Source organism: Palaemon carinicauda, chromosome 44 (assembly GCF_036898095.1).
Source record: "Palaemon carinicauda isolate YSFRI2023 chromosome 44, ASM3689809v2, whole genome shotgun sequence".
In the NCBI taxonomy this organism is placed as follows: Eukaryota; Metazoa; Arthropoda; class Malacostraca; order Decapoda; family Palaemonidae; genus Palaemon; species Palaemon carinicauda.
The window spans coordinates 1,709,625-1,733,787 of record NC_090768.1 but is presented as its reverse complement, the minus strand read 5'-3'; the positions used below and the strand labels follow the sequence as shown (position 1 = coordinate 1,733,787).

Sequence of the window (24,163 nt, the reverse complement as noted above, 5' to 3'; positions counted from 1 at the left end):
GTTATAAGACCAGGAAGGTTGTTCTGGCTAACTAAATAAAGCATGCGAAGCGAACAACAGCGTCGGCGTCATGACTCCTCCGGTCAAGGCACAGCTCCGCCACAAAACACGGTATTTAAAGATAAAAAGACGTTACTTAACGGCCAGAGCTGATTTATACAATACAAGAATATGGTACTCAGCTTTCCAGAAGAAGGCGAGGCAGAAGATTGCGACATGATGAATTTACTAGCGAACAACCGGGAAAAAGCACCTGGTCATAAACGCTACGTAAGAAGGAATGAGGAAGGCGCGCAACGGTGACGTCAACCAAGATGGCGGTGGTTATGACGTCATAGAGTACCGTAACAGTAATGAAGGAGGAGAACTTAGTAACGGCTCCTCCCATAACTTGCCACACTTCCCCCTCGAAGCGTAAACGCTATGTGGGGTGCAGATACAGTAGATATGTGGCGTGTAAAGCATACGTCCCCTGTTATTATACGATATCCTAAAGGGAAACCTTATGGGTACTCGCACCAGAAGTTAGAAAATCTGTGAAACCTTTAGTTTAATTCTCTGGGAATATCTACTGTAGTCATATATACTCTAAGGAAGCTACTGAAGGAACCTTCCATCAGGACGACATGGCTTGAGCCCAAAAATTAGATATAAAAAGCTAAAACCTTTTTAGGTGGTGCACCCTTGCGTCTTTCGTCAATATGATGGAAAGGATTATGAAGATAGAATTTTCATGCCCTATTAGAGTGGTTAAGGTCTATTTGGCTAGTGATATTAATATTAAGGATACAGTTCCGAATTTCTCTAATGGCTATTCTCACATCCCGTCTCACTTTTCTGTCTTGAAGGGTAAAGCTTATGGTAGGTAGTAGGCGAAGATTACTCTTCCTATTGTTTTGAAAGATAAGCAATTTTATGTGTGACCTTTGCATGTCATACCATGAAAAAAATATCATAATGAATTTATTAATGCTAGGCAGGAAAATAAAGTGCTTAAAACTTTGATAAAAACAAAATAATTTATTTAGATAATCAATTTTATTTGTGTATTTATATTGTTTTATCATACCTTTTCCTGTACTTTTGTATTATTCATTCATACATGTACTAGGTTGATGTATATATATATATATATATATATATATATATATATATATATATATATATATATATATATATATATATATATATATATATACATACATACATACATACATACATACATACGATGACAGTAGACCATGAGGAAAAAGGAAAAAAAGAATTGACTGAGGGCTTTTATGTTATTATTATTACATATCCTCATTAAGAATGAATTAAGAATACTGTACTTATAAATATATTTTTACAGTACTTTGTAAGACCTTGAGGAGGTGTAATAGTAACAAGAAAGCACTCAGTCAATTCTTCATTTCCTTTTTCCTCCCGGCCTGATTTCTTCTTGACATGTATACTAGATATAAATACGTGTGTACGTTTTGTATGTCACAGAATAAAAAATAGTATTAAAATTATTATATTAATGCTTGGCATGAAAATAAAAGTACTCAAAACTTGCATAAAAAACTAATTATTATTTTGTCCACAATGCGCGCACACAAATACACGAATAACTTATGTTTATGATGTACACACAATTGGTGTAAAACAGTTTTTAAGAAAATTAACCCCAATTAATGTGTTTTTAACCAAATTAATGAATTTTTTATATTTTTTTTCTAGTAAAATGCATTTTTTTTTGCAATTTAAAAAAAAAAAAAACGAAGGGGCACCAAGTAGGGTGCAGACCTCTGCCACAGAAGCTCATTTCTTGTTGGCGTGGATTTTCATACACTCAAATATGAACCTAGTTTGAAGTCTCTATGACAAGGATGTCCAAAGTTATGATTGATTACGTGATATGGACGTTTTGCTCGTCCATGACCTCGACCTTTGACCTTCAAAAATTTAATAATTTCCAGCTCTTTTCATAATTTTAAAATCCCTGCAAGCTTCATTACTTTACAATTAAAGTTGTGGCCATATGGTTGACGACCAGAATTTATCCTTTTGCTTGGCCTTGTCCTTGTACTTGACCTTGCCAGTAACATGCATCAATGGGTGTGGATTTTCATATAATTAAATATAAAATAAATTTGAAGTCTCTGTGACAATGATGTCTAAACTTATGTCTGATTACATGAATTGGACATTTTGCTTAACCTTGACCTTGACCTTTCAAAATTTAATAATTTCTAGCTTTTTACATAACAGTTAATCCTTGCAAGTTTCATTACTCCACGATTAAAATTGTTGCCTGGAAGCTGTTCACAAACGCACGCGTGCACACAAACGGGGTAAAACATAACTTCCTTCCAACTTCGTTGGCGGAGGTAATAATATATTTTTTATGCAAATATATTAATTGTATTTGCAACATAACGTAGAAGAGATGAGGTAAATTTTGAGACCAAGCCCAGCTTTCTAGCTTCATTAGTTCAAAAGTTATCTCACATTGAATATTGTGAAACTGTAAATACCTTTTTTTCCATTTTTTATTTTTGGCGCTTATCCTCCTCTGTAACTGATAGCCTCATATACGGTACTGTATTGTAATTATTTTTAGGATTAGTCCATACAGTACATTACTGTTTTACAGGCTTCAGTTTTTATCCCCTCTGATGTAGCAGTACTGTATAACTTAATAAATTTTTTTTTTGCTGTCTTAAAGGGTACCTGTCAACCAACTGTAGATGGACCTTTATGTGAATGTGAAGCGGGATACACTGGTCAACAATGTACAGAACCACTATCAGAAATGGATTTGTGTTCTCCTAATCCTTGTGAAAATGAAGGAGATTGTGTCATTTTGAAAGGAAAGCGGTACTGCAAATGTACTGATACGTTTGTTGGGGATCTATGTCAGCAAACAATTGAAGCTGAAGGGAACCCTTGCAATACAATTGTTTGTTTAAATTCTGGAATTTGCCAGGTAAGTTATTTTATTTTACTTAAAATATTTTTTTCTTTTCTTATTATATAATTGTGCCAAATTTTTCAAAAGATATTTTAGGCAACCATTGCTATTCAATTGGTTAGGCTCTTCAAAAGAATAATGTGACTGATCAGATAACAATTGGCTTATTATACCATGGTTTTAATGATATTGTATTTCTAGTCACTCAGAAATGATACCGTAAAGAATTAATCATAAAAACCCCTTACATACAGAAAATCTCTTATTATACTGTACTGTATTTGCTAAAATGTATGTGCATAAATACAAGAAAGGACAGTTGGTAATAAAATAGAGAAGAATATGAGCTGACACAGAAGAAATGATTATACAATTACCACGTCTCAACCAATAGCTGAGCAGATACTTGTTATCAGAAAAACAAGAAAATATTCACAAACATTGATAGCAAGCCATATCCCTGACATGTACTTACAGACAGAATCATTTAAATAAAAGAAAAGAGAATGAACAGTTGCCAGCAGTCTCATGAAACAGATTTGAAAGCCAACATAGTGGATTGGTTATTTTCGTCATAAATACGGATCAAGAATGAAAATAAGATCAGGGATGTGTAATTCTAAATTTTGTAGTTTGATATAATTTCAAAAAGTTTTCTTTGAAAAAAAGGGACAATTTTAAGTTAATAAGAAATTCTTTCCAATACTCTAACTTTCTATTGATGATGTAAAATTTCACATGTTTTTAAAAACTCTTGGATAAAATGATAACATCAGAAATACCCAAATATTATTTTCCATTGACATAGGGAATTAAGAGGAAATTTCCTACTTTTTTTAACCATTATATCTCTGACTATGTAGGGGAAGGAGTCAGTCCTTTGGCTGTGGGTGGATCTATGGTATGTAACCTCTGCTATGACAAGAATTTTTTTTTTTGTCGTAGTTAGTACTGTATTGGAAAATTATTATTTGTACTTGTTTACAGTTTGCCCTCCTTATCAGTGGTTAAGACCCTCCCACAGATAAGGAATTCTGCAATGACAGTAGACAAACGTTGCGAGGGTTATCTATCCATCATCATCAGCTGCAATTAGTCCACAACAGGACAAAGGCCTCAGGCATTGTCCTTCCACTCACGTCTGTTTGTGGTCTTTCTATGCCACCCTCGGACTTGCACCTCTACATAGTTTATCCATGTCGCTTTCTGCTTGAGGGGAGGGTATAGTTAAAATCCCTATATAAGTTCAAAGTTGGTGCCTTTAGAGCAATGCTTATAGCTTCAGCAATTGTAATTCTGCCATAGTTCTGTGAACAATGTCGCTCATTAAACCAAAGGCTTATGCCTGAAAATTTAAAAGAAGCTGAAGAAGTACTAAGAATCCTGCAGGAAACTCATTGACGCTACTAAGACTATTGCCTTCACTGAATAGAATATAAATATACATATATATATATATATATATATATATATATATATATATATATATATATATATATATATAGATAGATAGATAGATAGATAGATAGATGGATATTAAGTTTATTGTAAATATAAACTACTATACATACTTTCTTCTATACCAAGTATGGTGTTAGGTAAATAAAAAAAAAACACTCTCTCTCTCTCATTAATAACAACAACACAAAAGAAATAATGATAATGACAACATAAAAAGATGAGTAAATTTCTCTGAAATCAATATATCATTGTCAAGAATTACCCATAGTTAGAGATTGGAGAAATTATGGGTTGAGATATATTTGTTAGAATTACCAGGGTCGCAGTTGGCACTGTGTCAATTGATACCGGTATGATCTTAGGAAATAGTTTGAAGATATTTCATCCTTTATAGTTCCATTTATATATCTTTATAATTTGCGTTTGATTAGATCAAGTGTGTTCATATGTAAATTGCATTTTATAGCGCAGTTTTATTCTCAAAAGATAATATCTTTTGTGATCAATACTTTATGTTCCATGGTAAAAGTGCTGAATAATGAAAAAATAATCCCAATCTCCATCTAAAGATCACAATAATGTTAAAAGAATTGTCTACATGACAAAAAAAAAATTACCTATAAACACCAATTTATTTTATCACTAAGACTCAAGGGTATATTTATTTAACCATTAAACTATGCAAAAAATAATAAAAGAATGGTCTTACACCTTGGGCAGTTTCAAAAACATACATTTGTTCCGACTAAGATACAAACCCTCCGGTATTTATAGGGTATACTTTCGGCGCAGCTGAAAGACGAGCCATAATAATTTTCGTGAGGGATAACTACCCCACCCGCTAACTGGCTACCCCGCTCACTCACACCTCTCGGCTGAGTAACCACTTTACTTTATGGCTTGGTAGAGGACGGACATGCTGCCCTTCTCTCCCGCAAAGACTTGCCTTGATTGTTTTTGTTTATTTTTTTTGTTTTTATTGTGTGTTTTCATTTATCTTACATATATATGAGTGTATATATGTATAAATGGAAATATACGTTGCTAGATACGTGTAACTTTAATTGCTGTTGAAAACGTATCCGACTGCCTCCGCCGTAAGGGAGTTGTCATTGCCGCCCAACCCTGCGACTGATGGTCGGCAGGTTCTCTACACTGCCGTGTGTTAGTTTCATTACCGAATTAAATTGTATGACAGTTCAGCTCCCTTTCGAGGAATTATCTTACAAGGAAGGTGACTTAATCCCCGAATTGTGTATTTTGTGCAACGGAGCATGAATTGTATTTGACGACAACTTCCTTTTTTCACAGGTAACTGCGACGTAGAACACAGGCCGAGTGCTATGGCCTCCCTGTTCGTTATCCTGCGCTCCATGTGGTAGCTCGTGAGCTGCCCTCATTACGAGGTAGTATGCGCTGTCAACCTTCAACTTGATGTTCCTCCTTCGAGGGGAACTCTCTCTCTCTCTCTCTCTCTCTCTCTCTCTCTCTCTCGAGAGAGAGAGAGAGAGAGAGAGAGAGAGAGAGAGAGAGAGAGAGAGAGTGAGAGTGATTTTTGTTTACGCCTATGCTTTTTTCCCATAGAGCTGGGAGAAAGCTTTACTTAGGCTATGTTCTCTTGCGGGAGGACTTCTCTCGTTCGCGAGAGATTTTTTACGCCTACGCTTTTTTCCCATAGAGCTGGGAGAAAGCTTGCCTTAGGCTATGTCCTCCTTCGGGAGGTCTTCTCTCTCGTTCGCGAGAGTTTCTTATGCCTACGTTTATTTCTCATAGAGCTGGGCGAAAGCTTGTCTTTGGCTATGTCCTCCTATGGGAGGACTTCACTCTCGTTCGCGAGAGATATTTTACGCCTACGCTTTATTCCCATAGAGCTGGGAGAGAGCTTGTCTTAGGCGATGTCCTTCTTCGGGAGGACTTCACTCTCGGTCGCAAGAGAGATATTATTAAGCCTACGGTTTTTTTCCATAGAGCTGGGAGAAAGCTTGTCTTTGGCTATGTCCTCCTTCGGGAGGACTAAACTCTCTTTCTCGAGAGAGATATTTTACGCCTACCTTTATTCCCATAGAGCTGGGAGAGAGCTTGTCTTAGGCGATGTCGTTCTTCAGGAGGACTTCACTCGCATTCGCGAGAGAGATATTTTACGCCTACGCTTTATTCCCATAGAGCTGGGAGAAAGCTTATCATAAGCAATCTCCTTCGGGAGAACTTCCCTCTCGTTCGCGAGAAATAACTTGTAGGAGTTTGCTGATCCACCAGGGGTGGTGGCAGAGCTTTCTCTAAAGCAGGTTATCCTCGTTCTCGAGAGAAGACTGCCTCTGGGCATCGGCGGTCCCCCGTTACGCTTTTGGTTCTCCTCTACGGGCGGAGCTAGAGCCTTATCTTAAGCGACATTCTCCTTCGGGAGAACAAACCTCTTATGTGGAGGTGTTATCTTTGAACCTGCTGGTTCTCCTTGATCCTTTGGGGTCTCGTTACGATCACCCTTTGGGCTGGAGTGATCGTTGAGCCTTCGGGCTCTCGTCATGTTGATTCTGCGGGTTCTCATGACAGTAGGAGTCCTTCGGGAGCGGAGACTCTGCTTGAAACCTTCGGGCTCTCGTAACGATGGTAACCTTGAGCCTTTGGGAACTTGTGCCATCAATCATGCTGACCTTTCGGGGTCTCGTGACAGAGGAGCCTTGGTTCCTCGTTACGCTGATCCTTAGGGATCTCGTAACATTAGTTACGATGACCCCTTGGGCTCTCGTAACTTTAGTCACTCGGACACTTCGGTGTTTTGTGACAGGGAAACTTTAGTTTCCTGTTACGCTGACCCTTCGTGGTCTCGTAACATCAGTTACACTGAACCCTTGGGCTCTCGTAACTTTAGTCACTCTTGACACTTTGGTGTTTTGTGACAGGGAGACTTCGGTTTCTCGTTACGCTGACCCTTCTGGGTCTCGTAACATTAGTTACGTTGAACTCTTGGTCTCTCGTAACTTTAGTCACTGACACGTCGGTGTTTTGTGACAGGGAAACTTTGGTTTCTCGTTACGCTGATCCTTCGGGGTCTCGTAACATTAGTTACGCAGAACCCTTGGCCTCTCGAAACTTTAGTCACTCCGACACTTCGGTGTTTAGTGACAGGGAAACTTCGGTTTCTCGTTGCGCTGACCCTTTGGGCTCTCGCAACACAGGCTACGTTAGGCCTATGGTCTCTCGTGCCCTTAATCATGCTGATCCTTCAAGGTCTCGTGACAGAGAAACTTCCGTTTCTCGTTTGCGTTGACCCTTCGGGGTCTCGCAACGCATTTCACGCTAAACCTTTGGGTTCTCGTGATCATAGCCATACTTATATGACAGAGTTTGCGGGCTCTTGTTGTGTTGTCCGTTCACGCTCACACAACACAGGCTATCGTGAACCTTCGGGTGAACGTAGTAATGAGTACTCTCGCCACACTGAGAGCTCTCGTGCGCAAATTGCCGCACACGACCAACTTTTGCGCACACGACTGGTTTGGCATGCACGACCAAATTGGCGCGCACGACCGGATTAGCGTGCATGACCAAATTGGCGCGCATGACTGGATTGGTGCACATGTCCAATTTGGCGCTCAAGACCAACGTGGCGCGCAGGACCAAATTGGCGCGCACGACCAAGTTGGCACGCACGACCAAATTGATGCTCACGACCAAGTTGGCGCACACGATCGGATTGGAGCGGACGACCATATTGGCGCGCACGAACAACGAAGCGCACGCAATCAGTTGAAGTGCGCGAACAACTCTTATGACAGAGTTTTTCGGACTCGTTGCTCGAAGTGTTCTCGAGTGCACAAGAGGTTTACTCTCATGACAGAGTTTTCGAACTCTCATCCTGTGAATTGTTCGCGCGCACCTATCGTCATCAAGAGTTTTACTCTGATGACAGAGGGATGCCTGCTGCCTAAGGGTTTACGAATCTCTACAGGTAACTATAACACAGTTCCTTCGGGTCCTGGTCACGTTACACGATTCCTGAAAATTCCATCAGGAATCAGCAACAGAGTTCCTGTGGGTTCTCGGCACAACATTCCTTAAGGTCGTGAGGAAGGAAATCACAAATAGATTCTGAACCCCTAGGTTCTCATCCGAATCTCTCTCTTTCCTCGATTCAGAGTTTTCTGAAAACTCTACAGGATGGATGTGTCTTCCAAAGGTGTGACTTGTTATGTCACTCTACACTCTCAGCTGATTACTATATCAGCTAGTCTGGTTTCGCCAGCTCAGATCCTTTCGTTTTCGAACGAACCACCGTTATCTTTCCTCCACCTTCCCACTTCGAGTGGTTTGGTTAGCAGACGGAAATGACCGGGGAATGAAAAATTCTTTATATAACAGTTCATTTCCCCTGGCAGACCTTGCCTGATTTAGACGGTAGTTTTCTCACTAGCAAGAAACCGTTAGATGGCAACCCCTTTGGGTAAGCAGTCGATGGCAATTATGTCTGGCCTTCTTGAAGCAAACCCCCACATATGAGACTTCACCCTTTTTCGGGAGACTCGTTCCTGAGAAGTTTTTACAAAACTTCAATGGGTGTTGTTAAAACTTCATGAAGGCCATAAGCCTTCCCAGAGCATGCACTCCAACCAAGTCAAAACCACGGGGTTATTGTGTTAAACTCTGTTCTACCGTTTGATGGAGGCAGCCTCCCCCGTCATTGTACCCTGGGTATAACGACTTGCCTTTTTACACGATAGGCTTCCGAGACTTTTTATTCTATCCTTACAGGGTTATTGTTTCGAACAATTAGTCCCGAAGGAACATTGTTAGCTGACGTTAAAGAACGATAGCAACAGTGTGAGCATCTTTTCATTACGTTTACGAAGGTTTCAAACCCCGCATACAGGTAAACAGACATCCGTTTCTGTGTAATGAACACTGGCTAGCCCCTCACATAAAGAGGAGGGGTAAACCAAACGGGAAATGATCGCCTCTATAACTGTATAATTTGTTTGAGAACATGTTTGCTCTCATTCAAGAAAATATTACAGTTAGTCAACGATCAAAATTCTGTAATGTTGCGATTCGTCGGACATACATTATTCCCGCAACCGGATTCGTTGCAAACGTTTCCTGGAAGCAGAGAATACGCATGCGCTAGCGCAAATGGACAAGTACATATGCGTGCAAGCGATCTTTCTGCCAAGAAGGGCTATATACATCTTCCAATTAGAAGTCCGTTCTATTAATTTGTATATTTATATCCCTTACTGAAACCAGGTTATTCTGTACATTATTTGGCTACTTTCCTGTAACCAGACATACGGCATTTACGTTCTGCCTCCTTATAGGCATTTTTTCCTTTCCCCCGATTGGAAGTCTTAGTCTCCTACAAAGGCTTTGGCTGGAAACTTCTCATAAACATATCTTTTCCCTAGTAGGGAACATTTAATATAATGCTAGTTTACCGATCGGAGACGGAGAAGTACAAACGTTTTTTGTCCTAAGAAGGAGAAACCTCCGTTAGGAACGTTTCCAACGTTCTCCAACTGAGTTCTGGACATGGCTTTTAAGTCAAACTACGCATGTATGCTTGTCATGCGCACAGTTCGGTGTTACTACTCCGTAGTAGACTTATACTCTATACCCACCCAACAATAGATTGAAGATAAGTCTCAATCCTCTCTTGGGTTTGGTTGGATGCGTTCGGTGACTACCGTACTGTCTCTTGTCCGGAAAGCGATCTCTATGGAGATTCGCTATTATAACATAAGCTGTACTGATTAACTGGTTTACCGTTTGGTATCGGTCTTATTCAGCCAACCACACTGGATTAGTGGCAGTTGGAGGGAGAACAAGCTGTTCCCCTTCGTTGCAAGAACGTGTAATTAGTTACACGTTTCGACATCATCTCGAGATGTGTTTATTGCTATGCACTCCCCCCCTCACCGCTGGACAATCCGCGGATGATGGGTGGCAGACGAGAGCTTCTGCAAAGAGGCCTGTCTTTTCGTCTTCCCTCTGGATCTGATGCTCTCTTTAATGGATCAAAAGAGGGGGTGGGGAGCAAATGCCACACCATTCCATCCTCGTCCGGTGGCCCGATTCAGAAAGGTACCAGCATTCACCTCTCTTAGAGAACCATCTAGCAGTACAAAGCCTCAGATGGACAGAGGACAACTAGTTGCCCCCATCTGCTCACGTTATTCCAGGTATAGGAATGTGCTTGCAAAACCACCCAGATAGTGGACTCCTAGTGTCTTGGAATCATCTTGTATCCAACAAAATCTTAACTTTGTGGGGTCCCCGACTGTGGTTATGCTCGCAGCGGCCCTGATCTTCAGGCTCCCACTCGACCGTTCCCCAGGCCCTCAAACAAGATGTATTCCAAGATTGGTGGGGTGGCCTAGAGGTAGAGGTGTGCCTTGTTTTTTCCCCCCTTTCGGTCTGGTGAGAAAGTCCTCAGCCAAGTCAGGATAAGCAAGATCTTATCAATGACTCCAATAGCTTCGCTATGGCATCCCGCAGAATGGTTTCCAGACCTTCTGCAGCCCCTGACGGAACTCCAATAGCTTTGCTATGGCAACCCGCAGAATGATTCCCGGACCTTCTACAGCTCCTGACAGAGTTCCCAGGGATCTTCCTCCACGGCACGATCTTCCAAGCAGCCACATGCTAACACTTTCCTAAACCGTAGCTTTGCTTCGACTTCTCGCCTGGGACGATCCTACACCAACCCTCTCAGAGAGGCCTTTCGCAACAAATTACGGAAAAGATGTCTAGGCACCTCAGACACTTCCAGGCGAAGTGTTCGGTCCTTTGTGACTGATGTTGTGGAAGGGGATTCTCTCCCAGCGATGCCTTTACTTATACAAGTGTGAGATAACTTGTCTCCCGTCGGATCTCAACCTCCTCCTGGGAATGCGGTTCGGGTCCTTCAGTCTCTGAAGGCCCCTCTCTACGAACCTTATGCCCAGCAGCAGATCGGTTCCTTACACGGAAGACGGCCTTTCTACTCACTTGGGCTTTTGACCAAGGGAGTTAGTGTGTTGTATGATCCAACCTCTGATGTCTCCTACCCTAGGAGACGGGGAGACTTAATCCTCAGTGGCATCCCTGAGTGGATTGCCAAGACTCAAATCCGAGTGTGCTGTACCCTAGGTGCTGCCCATTTCGAATAAAGTGTGTTCGTTTGGTAACCGGAAACCCATCAACTCGGGTTTTACCCAGTGAGTAGTCTGTGGGTGCAATTGAGGTTACTCTCAACCTAGACTCTCCTCCATCCTAAGACCCAAAGCTCGTTACGTCAATGGCGTTGTTACGTCCCTGGCGTTCAAGAAACTACTCTGTGGTGCAGATACTTTTAAGTGGGCATGTGGAAGTGTCAATCAACCTTCACGGCCCACTACCTGCAAAGACGTAACCCACAAGAACATGGAGACCTTTTCCATTGGTCCTGTGGTGGTCGTACAACAAATGGTCTAAACACCTCAGGCTCCTTGATGGATAAGTAGCAGAGTGTTGAGGGCTGAGGCTACCCGGATTAGTCTGGGGTAAATGAGTAAGAATGCCTGGCTCCTTTCTTCCTTTCACCTTCTTCCCTCTGGGGAAAACAGCTCCGCAAGCCTCAGCATAGCCGACCTCACCTTGCTGCAGGTAAGACCCATTTCCCTTGTGCCTCCTAAGTATAGAAGAATACTTTGTTACGTCCCCAATACCTTTTAGAGGGAGGGTATTGGGTAAGTCTTTAAGAACAATAGGTTCTGTACTCGAGTTCCTATGTTAAAGACAAGCCACACTGTTAGTTCCACTCACACAAGCTTCTGCAGGCCGCTATCAGTGCTTTACCTCATATCGGCACTTGATTTTAGCGAGGGTAGGGTCCCTTCTACTATCGATCACAGATCGAAATAAAGAGGACCCCGGGTCATGACCAAGGCCAGTTGGTGAGGACTTCCTCCCTCCTAAGAGTAAGTCACCCTATAAATAGCGGAGGGTTTGTATCTACGTCGGAACAAATAACAAATTTGTAAGTAATTTGTATTTTTCCTAGTATACAAACCTGGAGCTATTTATACAAATTGGCCCGCCACCCTATTCCCTGAGAAGTCCTGCCATAAAGCAAAGTGGTTACTCAGCCGAGAGGTGTGAGTGAGCGGGGTAGCCAGTCTACCCCACACCCCACCCGCTAACTATCCCTCACTAAAATTATCATGGCTCGTCTTTCAGCTGCCCCGAAAGTATACCCTATAAATAGCTCCAGGTTTGTATACTAGGAAAAATACAAATTACTTACAAATTTGTTATATTTAGTGGCTTTCCTTTAATTTTTTTTTATAATGACATGTTTGTGTTATGTACAGTGTCTGAGTGTGTGTGTAACATAAGATAAAACTCTAATCTTTCCTTTATCCCTGGACTAGAATTTTGTTTCAAATTATTGTTTTATTCCTTTAGCAAAAGGAATACTTCAACCTAGAAACAATGTCAAAAGAGATGTAGACTGCATGCGTTTTTATATGTAATCATATGATCAGAACTTAAAAACACCACTTACACGTAATAATATTTATATGCATATTTAAACTGGTCATACGATAGTTCGATAAAGAGTTTTAGGACAGAAATTTTTCCACCAGTTGTTAATCCATCCGTTATTTAGTGATGGTTGTTCTGTATAAATAAGTATTAGTAAAGTCTATTAACGGTGACTTTGTTTCTAACCTAATTACAGTAGTAAATATCAGTGGTGAAAGGAACTTATATTCATGATTTGACCCCTGAGCTCTATTACCACATACGTATTAATGACGAGTTATTCTTAGGTTACGTGTATTTTTTTCTAGCATAGGTAATTTTTTCTTTGATTTCACAGGTGAGACAAGGACTGGCAGAATGTGTGTGTGACTCTAATTGGGAAGGTAAAAATTGTAGCCTTTCAAGCCGTTGCAAACAATGGTGTTTCAATGATGGAATTTGCTCAGCAAATGAAGACTCTTCCTTTGAGCCTGTCTGCAGGTAATTATTATTCAATAAAATAATTTGAGTGTTATTATTATTATGACAGTTATAATATTATGTTGTGGTATTCTTTATAAAGTATATCACTCTGAATGTGGGAAACAAATAATAAGGAAACATGGGTTTATTTGGACAATCGAGACTTGTGCGTGTGAAAGGGATAGAGACGACATTTGGATATTCTTGTCTCTGAACTACTTTAAAAAAGGCTAATGATAAATTAAACTAATTCAGGAAGGTTGTTGGAATTAAACTGGATAGGGCTCACTCTTATGCATATAATAATTTCATGCATTGTCTTTGAATGAGAATATATGAAAATGGCTAGTGATGAATGAATGATTGATTGATAATTATATGGCATCATAACATCAATGTTCATTGATGCCTGTTAAAATATTAGTTGAGAGTTGGTAGCTTAAGAACAGAAAAGAATAGATAAAATTTATAAAACGTTTAATGTTGTATAAGCCTTCTCAATTTTTTTTAAGTAGGCCAGCTTCCAATATGAAATATAAAATGCCACTGACATCATACACAATGTCTCCCCAAGAATCTTGGTGAGGATGTAGCCTACCTGCCATCCTTACCATGAGCTTTAGAGAGGATTTGTTCTCTGATACCCCCAAGACTGGGACATTCAATCATTAAATGCCTAACAATCAGGGGAACCAAAATATCATCAAAGAAGGTTTGTCACCAGCCAGTCATCAAGAATGTGATCAATTCTTAGGGAACAGAGAGCAGTTTCCCACCTTCTAGGCATATCATCATACTTCCATGGAGATATAGCCCTAGTGCTCTCCTTAATCTTAATCAATAATGTTGCTAAATATAATCAAGATATCTACAGATATGAGGCAAAAAGTCAGTGCACAGATGTAGATATCTTCCAGGAAATAATTTGTCTTGATGCTTCTTTTGCTAGTTTGACTGCCTTTTCATTTCCTGGCATATCTGCAAGATTTGGAAACCAGCAAAGCTGAACTTCCTTGCCTACAGTGCTACAAATATACAGCCACTCTAAAATTTTACATACTAAGGGGTTGATTGAAAACAGTCGGTGCTTGCAAGGCACTTTTTGTATGGCTAAAAATGGTAAAATTATCCTTGATCGTTATTGCTATTTTTTTTCAGTACCAGTTACAATACCGTGCAGCTCTGCTATAAAGATAGATAAGGCTAAAGAGAGTGCATGTTTATAATGAAGCAAATTATTGTATATCCCAAAATCCAATGCCAGCAATGGATTTGGAGCTGTCCATAAATATAAATCCAGTATCCCTATGTTGTTCTGCATGTTCCAAAAGGTAAAATGTAATTTCTACATTTACCATGTTGCCTTCAGTCAGTAAAATAATTACAGAAGGCATCTCTGGAAGGCTTACATAATTTAAAAGGTAGTATCCCACTCCTGGAAAGATTAGGCTCTTTAGCAAATGTTTCACTTGAAATCCACAAAACTTTGGGGATGTGAAGTAAGCCTCATAATATGAAAAGAAATTTGTTTTATTGGCAGTTTGGAAGGACAGTGAATTAGGAAGTGTCTATAACCTACACTAGTCTCTAATCATAGAAGACTGGCGACATAAGTCCACAGGCCACTCACCTGCATCAACTAACACTGAACTAAGATTTGGAGGCGATTTAATTGCAGATATCAGCGTGGTGAATGGAATCTAAAATCTTTTACTTGATAGTGGAGACCCAAGAATATAATTCACATCCACATTAAAGTTTGATAAAATAAATTCTTCATATAATTTTAAGAGTCTGATGATCTATGCCCCAAGATCTACGGGACAAAACTTTTCAACTATTTAAAATCTCTTAAACATTTAACTTTTAGCTTTTTGAAATCTGAGTCCTAATTCCATTTTATTTCAAAGGTTAGACCCAGAAATTGAGTTTTTTCAATGCAGATAATACATTTCTCTTTTATATATAGATCTAGGTCTGGATGTATTCCATTAATGCAACAAAAATTAATGACAACTGTTTTAAATAGAAAACTTGAAGCCATTCAAATCTGCCCTTCTGATAATTTGATTAATCATTAGTTGAAGTTTTCTTTCAACTGGAGCAATTCTTGCATCTGCAAATGAAACAAAAATAATTTCTATTTTTCTCAGAAAATTTCATACTTTGATAAATCAGCCGTCAAAGTTTTTTTTTTCTTTTTTTAGAAATTATCATCATCTTTTTTGTCTAGAAGAAAAAGAAGATAATTTCTAAAAAAAAAAAAAAAAAGCTGATTTATCAAAGTATGAAATTTTCTGAGAAAAATAAAAATTATTTTTGTTTATTAGTCAATATTTACCATTCAAGCATGAAAAGATAAATTTTATGGCCTAAAACAGAAATTGTTTTTTAGATGAAGATAAAAACTTACATATGAAGAAAAAATCTTTACTATTATTGCCAATAAGTTTAGAAAAAAAAGGACTATAAGAAAACCCTGATTTATATATTTGTTAGGAAAGTTATCTTTAAATTATGAAAATAAGTTGAGAAACAATAAAGTAGATTCAGTTTGAAATGACCCCAAAATAATTTTTTTAATGGAGCTGTCACTCCCTTTAAGGCATTTTTAAGGGGGGCAACCTATACAAGTGCTTTTGATTTCTTATGTGATCCCAGATGACATTCTCCCCACACTCTTCATGGATGACCTTTCTGTTTCATTTGCAGATGCAATCCATCCAATCCACCCAAACCTTGTCCTTCCTCTAGTCAACTATTGCATTCATTTCCTTCAGCAAACGACCATTTTCCATTCTCTCTATATGGCCAAACCACCTCAACTGTTCATATCCACTCTAGCTCCTAATTCATTCCTCACATCTGTTCTCACTCTTTCTATTTTGTTCCTAACCCTATCTAATTGAGATATACCACCCATACTCCTCATACACTTCATCCTGAATACATTCAATTTCTGACTCTTAGTCACTTTCATTCCCCACAACTATTTCTAAACTAAACAAACATATACCTCAATTCCTTCATTTCATTCATTGTGAATAAGAATTTTTAAATGGTTATTCCTTTCAATAAAATTGGTTACTTAATGTAAAGATTCATGCAACCTGTTTGATTATAAATTCAAATTTTGTTTAGTTTCTAAGTCTCAAGATATAAGACTAATCAATTACCTAACCTTGATTTCAAATACATGCCATCTTTTAAGTCTATCATTATAACTAATAAGCAAAATCCTTTAATGAATGATTTTTAATATTATTATTGATCTGCTGGTAAGAATATAGGAAATGTTCTTGGAATGATTTACTTTGCCGTTAATACCAGTGCTTCGGAAAGTTTTCTTTGAACATTCAAGGCTAGGGTAATTATTTATAGAGGAAATGATGACAGTACTGCCACTCCAATCTTGGTCTCTACTACAGTCTAATTAGTTTGATTTTTTTTATTGGGAATTTAATGCTATTCAACTTCTTTTTGAGAACTGTACCTTAGACATCAACTTACAATAGTTCTAGATTCAGAGTATTATGGAGGGTCTAACCTGCCTAGTTTCAAACCCTAACCTAAATGCTGTAGTGGTAACTAGTGGGTCACCTATACCATTCAGTGATGATTCTGGTAGTACACGGTTTATCACAGGTTCAAGATCCTCTCACAGAGCCTTGAACTCTTAATTTATTTGTGTCTCTCTGAAACATAACTATCTTACTCATGCACTTTTAGCCAGTCTTCTGGACATAGAATTTGCGAGGCGGAAGACCTAGATGGTAGCCAAAATCCCTATTTCTCTACTCATAAATGTATGCAAACGGCAAAGGACCTTGGTTAGATTTCACAAGTCGTCTCTATCCTGAGCTTTTAAATAAATACTTCTCCATTCATCGTCTCCTACTTAACGATTCATAGTCCTCAGCCATGTTCATCTAGTTACTGTACCAATTGCAATTTAGAGTTATAATAGCTTATTAGAAACGTCCCTCCCTGGCGGTCTGTTGGAGGGCAGTTTGATATCCTCTCAAGCTTGGTAAGTTTCTATTAGTGTCTGCAACCTCACCATCCCTGTGAGCTTGGGGTTGGTGGTTTTGGGGAACCTATAGGTCTGCCTACTGAATCATCAGCATCCATTACCTAGCCTTCCCTTGTCCTAGCTTGATGGAGAGGAGGCTTGAGTGCTGACCCTGTACTGTATATATGGTTAATCTCTAGGACATTGTCCTGCTAGGGCAATATCACTGTCCCTTGCTTTTGCCATTCATGAGACCTTTAAATCTTTAAACTTTAGTTGTCAGTTACTTGAAGTAGGGTAAAGTTGAGGCAGCGTAATTCATTTTGGATATCCTTTAATAAATACAAAGCAAGTCCATGAACCAGCAGTAGTTGAGCCTACTTCAACAGTGTTCTCAGATATGCATTATCACTAGACCACATATGAAACCAGATAAGCATTCTTGTCCGTATGAATCACCTAACTGGGATTTATCTCTTGTTTAAAACTTTTATTATCCTTGATGTGAAATAAGTTACAGTTTACAATTGTTTCTGATTCCATTTCTTAATGTCAAGCCGACTAAACTTATGGTTCTTGTCTTTATGTATTCACAGTTGTGCTGATGGTTTTGTTGGAGAACGCTGTGAAACTTCCCTTAATGCAATTGCAGAAGCAGAAGACTCTACACCAAACACAGCAACAGTCATTATTATAATATTTGTTGTGGTGAGTATCTCTTACTCAAGGTTAGCTTTTTTTTTTACTTGGATAAATAATTTTATATGTTACTTATTCTTTTGATATGAGTGTGCAGTTTGAAAATAGGTTACAAGTATTAGTATTTTGTTAAATGTCTACAGTATACAGGAGGCTTGCAACTTGTGCTATAAAACATGTTCCATAGCAGTTTCTATAATAAAATGCATATGGGCAGATTATATCTATTGAATGAACTGTGTGTAAAGAGCAAGTGATGTAAACCTTAAATGAATTATTGATATAGGTTTTAAGGCAAAAAGGCAGCAAGCAAATACTTTATTTGATTAAATAAATTTATTCATTAGAAGTAATTATAAGATATTTATTTTTTCTAATCATAATACTAGTCTTCGTGTTTTTTTAATTTTAGGGAATTAACATAAATTTTGTATTACTACTTGAACTAAGTACATCTTAAATCATAAACTATGTGAAATAGTTCAGTATGATGCTCATTAAGTGTCCTAGTCCATTATTAAAGAATACTCTATTATTAGTGGATTCTGATAGTCATATGAATGTTTAGTGATTCTTGGAGTAAGTTTCTAAACCTAAAAGTACATTAATTTGTTATCATTGTTCCTCTGGTTAAGTAACTATTTTTTTTTTTTTTTTTGCATTATTCTGTATGTTTGTTTCTGTAATACATTTTCCAAATCAACCATATACAGTAGTGTGCTTCCTGGCCATGCTGCATAATATAAAATTCTCCAATATTGTGTAAACACTGTGTTATATATTATAAGATGTTTTGAAAAAGTTTGGAAATTATAATAAGAATACTTTTTATTTGTATGTGTTCATATCCTCAGTAGTGGTTGTTTGAATTAGTTAAGAATATTTACATTTTCTCAGCTGGACTCCCATATGTAATTTCCAAACTTATTCAAAATATCTTATAAATATTTCACAAATACCAATATGTTACAGTGAATATTTCACAAATACTAAACACTATGAACGTATTTAGTTATCAATTGTATTGGCAAATTCATTCGTATGTTCCTTTGTTGTGTTTAGCGATGAAACATAAACAAAGCCATCATTTCCCTTTTGGGTGTCTTATGTACGGCTTTATTTCATTTATTTTGAATTGCAATATTTGTAATAACATCATCTACACATACATAAGTAAGTACTATTTGTTGTTTGTATGTCTGCATGTCCTCGAGAGCTATAGCTTGAAATCAGCTGAGCGTGTTCAAATTTCCTTGGATGGGCTTGGATAGAAAAAAGTTGATTTAGTTGATATAAAATTATTCCTCAATTAGGCTACTTAACATGGAGATATGCCAATGATTAATAAGGTTAAAATGGTTTTATTAAAAAAATGGTTTTAGTAAAATGTACTTTATGAGCTTGCATAATGTGTTCTAGTTTGGAAATTTTACCCGCCGATGTCTTAAATTTTTTGTATTTAAAAAGTAACATATTATTCCTTAGCTATTTTGTATTATAGTAAAGTGGGAAATAAAATGGTATCAAATAGCACTATGTAATTAGAAATGTACATTTCAAATATTTTATGTTGAATATTTTTAAATCTTTATGACTGAATATTTTGCAGATTGTGGGTCTGGTACTAGCTGTGGTTTTAGCCTGGCTTTGGCAGCGACAGCGTGGGAAGGGTATCAGTCATGTGCGTTTAGAAGAAAATGGAGGAACTGTGGAGATGACTAACCCTATGTACCTGCATGCCTCTGATGACCAGGAGGATGATCCTAACCCTGTCTTCTCCCTTCACGATTCGGTAAGATAGAGTAGATGGCACAATTTAGCAAGTAAAGTTGCTGCAGCTATGCTTGGCAAGCAATCTTAATCAGTTAGTACCTGTAAAGCATTAGTATAGTGAGTATAGAGAAAGGTTAAATTGTATTTTTACCTAGAAAGCCACTGCATTCCAAAATACTCTATATTGCTGCAGACAACAGCATTATTCAGATGTCTAGTCTCTCTGGGCCTTCATATCAGTCCAGTCATTAATGAGTTAGTCCTGAACTAATGACCTTGGAAAGAAGTAATATTCAGCCAGAGATATGAGGTAAAGTACAATATATAAATTGATAATTTTCAATATTAAACTTACCCGATAATCATGTAGCTGTCAACTCTGTTGCCCGACAGAATTCTATGGAGGGATACGCCAGCTATCACAATACTAGAAGGGGGTGTTCTTACCAGCGCCACCTGTGGCCAGGTACTCAAGTACTTCTTGTTGACACCTCCTCAATTATTCCTCTGTCGTGCTTCTGACAAGACGTTCTGGGATACGCTTATGTTCTTGGAGTATTTTCACGACTTTGGTGAAGTATTTCTCTTTGATTTCGGCTGTCGCTTTACTGGAAACTTCTATTTTAGCTTAGTTAGCTTTTGGAATTAATTTGATTAATTTTGGTGACGAAGAGAGTATGAACTCTCGTTCACCTTTCAATGGCCGACCCTTCCCTTAGACGGAAGTGTTGGTGTCTAAGAGAGTATAGACTCTCTTTCTTAATTTTGCTTAACAAAAGTTATAGATTTATTTTATATCTCTCCGCCTCTTATAGGCCTCTTCGATTAACTTCCTTTTATTATAAACTTATTAAAATTAATTTTTATATTTGTTTATATTCGACCTTCCTAATAGTAGGCGGTCTTTTCTTGGTACCGAAGTTAATTATCGTGAGCCCGTCATTTCGGTTTTACCTGTTAACATATTATGCTATTTTAAGGTCTTTGAAAGAATTTCTTTGATAGTCTCGTACTTTTTCAAAGTTGAACTAACGTTTTGTTTGTCTCGGCAGTTGTTGACGTTCAGAACGTTTCAACTTGCACTCTATCGTTACGATAGAGAAAGAATGTTCACGGTTTCACATTGCAGTAAGAGTAACCGTGTCTAGCGTTTTGTTCATTCTTTCTTAACTTAATGGTTTTGATCCTAATAAGGAACTTTTCTTTTTGGGAAATATTTCAGTTTTTTCCTTTAACAATAATATGTTTTAACGATATATATGATTGGGCTCTTCTCTCAGGTTCTAAGTCAAGAGAGAGAGAGAGAGAGAGATAGAGACGGAGGGAGAAAGAGGATAAACGTTTCCCTCAAGCCTGCCAGGCGTACGAGTAACGTCGTTATCGTTTTGCTCTTATCCCTAGTCTCTTTAGGGGAAGAAACTAAACGTTTCTAGAGTGATCTAGTGTTTAGTCTCTTTCCAGCCACTGAATTTTCTTTCATTAGATTTTTCTGTTACATTGTAATTCTGTTTTCGCAATTACTAACTTTTGAGAAGGATAGAATTGCGTGTTTCAGGTACAAACCACTTAAAGTTTCGAGTTCAGTGAAATAAGTGCAAACAGAAATCAAAGTGATAAGTGATTAGTGCAAAGTATGTCAGTGTTATGCGTGAGGGTACTTTTGTGCGCGCCAGTCGTCCTCCCAGTCCGGGACCTCTTGCAAGCTCCCAAGCCCAGGGGAGAAGCAATGTCGAAGGGCAAAAGGGTTCGGCAGGCCTTGATCGGCGCACAGAAGTATCCTCGGTGGTTGTGGGCGTGTCTTACCGAGACCGTCACTCCCACCCGCAGACGATTGAGCCCTTATTTTGCTCGTCTGCAGAAGAGATTTAGAGGAGAAAATAAAGGCAGAGTTACGCTGGTCTCAGGTCTCAAGACCTCTTAAACGTAAAGTCCAGACCTATGCCAGACGTACGAAGTAAAGTTCAACAACCCGGATGCAGTCATTGGGTTAGCTCTGACTCTCCTCAGTCATCAGTTTGTCGGGCTGAGAGTGCGCCTACACTCCCCCCCCCTATGCTCGCTCCGCCTGATCGCAGTACCACCTGCCAGGCGTACGATGTTGTGGACTCTACTACAGTCCATGCAAGCACAGCTTTCGGACCTGATTCGTGAGTGTCGTGCTGAGAGTGTTGCACCTCCTCCTCCTCCTGCACCGGTGGTGCACCAACCGCCTGCACCCGTTCAGCCTGTGCTGCACCCGCCTGCACCGGTGGTGCACCAACCGGCTGCACCCGTTCAGCCTGTGCTGCACCCGCCTGCACTCGCTGCACCCAGTCGCAACACCATCTGCCAGGCGTACGATGTTGTGGACTCTACTACAGTCCATGCAAGCACAACTTTCGGACCTGTTGCGTGAGTGTCGGGCTGAGAGTGTTGCACCTCCACCTGCACCCTTTCAGCCTGTGCTCAACCCGCCTGCACTCGCTGCACCCAGTCGCAGCACCTTCTGCCAGGCGTACGATGTTGTGGACTCTACTACAGTCCATGCAAGCACAGCTTTCGGACCTGTTGTGTGAGTGTCGGGCTGAGAGTGTTGCACCTCCCCTGCACCCGTTCAGCCTGTGCTCAACCCGCCTGCACTCGCTGCACCCAGTCGCAGCACCATCTGCCAGGCGTACGATGTTGAACCTCTTTCTGTGTTCGCTGTTCCCAGTGTTGTTCAGCCTCAGCCTTCTTTAAGGCAACCTTCGGTTTGGGATCAGGAGGATTACCCCACTCTTCCTCCTCCTCCCCTGGCTGCTCCACCGGTGGTGCAACTCTCGGTGGAGGTACAACCTCTTCCACCTGTGAGTCAGTCTCCTCAGCTGCTGCACCGAGCTCAACCCGTGCACCCTGATCCTGCGCCTCAGACACCTCTGCTTGCGGGAACTTTACCTTGTTCTGCGCAACCTCGGTCTCTTCACGCTCCACTCATACCACAGGAACAGGAACTTTCTGCACCTTCCACTGTTGTTGTTCCAGCTCGTTCTGACTCTGCTGTTCAGCATACCTTACCTCCATTTTCAAACCATGGCAAAAATATGAATCATGAGTTATGAATGTAAGGTAAACATTATGTTGATTTTTTAAACCCCATGCAAGCATGCATAAAGCACTCTAGCACTGGTCATGGAATTTCTGAGGAATGTTAAACGCCATGCACACGCTCTGCTTTCCTTACAGCAGGCTCTGCTTACAGCAGGCTCTGCTTACTACATGCTCAGCATTCAGCATGCTCTGCATTCAGCATGCTCTGCATACAACACATGCTCTACATACAGCATGCTCTGCATACAGCATACTCTGCATTCATCATGCTCTGCATACCTTACCGCATGCTTCTCAACATATCTTGGGTTGTTGCCAACTCACTAGACTGTCAAGCAGTTTCATAACGTTGCCTTCTAGTCTGCTGCTTTTGCACCAGTGAACCCTCACTCAGAGAACTTAGCTTTTCTAGGATAAGGTCCCTGTAGATGAGAAAGTTCTTTTCTCCCTCCTTCTGATATTCCCTTGAGGACTCTGTCATTTGGAGGGAGCCTTTAGCTGCATAACCTCTTATGGACTTTTATTTAAGCATAACATGCTTACAGGGAAGGTAATGGTTCCACTTCAGCCGCTAATCCCGTCTGTTACCACACCTGCTCCCATAGACCTTGAGCTGTGTTGCATGACATGCAGTCCAAGCTTAGTCCTTGTTAGAGGATTTTTGTTTACGAAGTCAATGTGTCACGGGGAAGACGTTCAACAACCAACAGAAGGGACTTGTTGTGACGCAGTGCGGCAACCTCAGCAACCCGTTTAGGAGTTGTCTGTACGACCCAGATAGTCTAGACAGATTCGGGTTGTCACTGTACTTCCTCGCTTGCCCATGATTGTCAGTTTACAGACTGTGCAGCAGTATCATGATCTTGTGTCCGGCTCCGTCAGACGACTGGCTTTTAAGAGCTCCCACAAGTCGTCGCTGTCTGGAGATTTTCAAATGGACTATGGATCTGACCAAGGAACTGGGCCTCCTGGTCAATTTGAGGAGTCTCAGCTCGTTCCATCCCAGACCATTGTTTCCTTGGGTATGGATCTTCAGAGTCGAGCTTTTCGGACTTGTCCGTCGGCCCCAAGGATCTTCCAAGCCCTAGAATGCATCCAGAGCATGCTGAGAAGGAACCGATGCTTAGTCAGGCAGGGGATGAGTCTAACAGGGACACTTTCATCGCTGGCCCTGTTCATCGAGTTAGGGAGACTCCACCTCCGCCCCCTTCAGTATCATCTAGCTGCTCACTGGA

The 24,163-nt window shown here is 39.8% G+C and overlaps 1 protein-coding gene across 4 annotated transcripts in view; it reads left to right on the top strand.

The window, feature by feature from the left end:
- Positions 1–24,163, top strand: part of LRP1 (LDL receptor protein 1) — a 1,015,507-nt gene that overhangs the window by 903,040 nt on the left and 88,304 nt on the right. For all 4 annotated transcript variants that reach the window (XM_068367027.1, XM_068367026.1, XM_068367028.1 and 1 more), the window contains 4 exons: positions 2,711–2,971; positions 13,254–13,396; positions 17,987–18,098; positions 19,699–19,881. In XM_068367027.1, the coding sequence (XP_068223128.1) occupies positions 2,711–2,971; positions 13,254–13,396; positions 17,987–18,098; positions 19,699–19,881 (699 nt within the window). The remainder of the gene's footprint in view (positions 1–2,710; positions 2,972–13,253; positions 13,397–17,986; positions 18,099–19,698; positions 19,882–24,163) is intronic.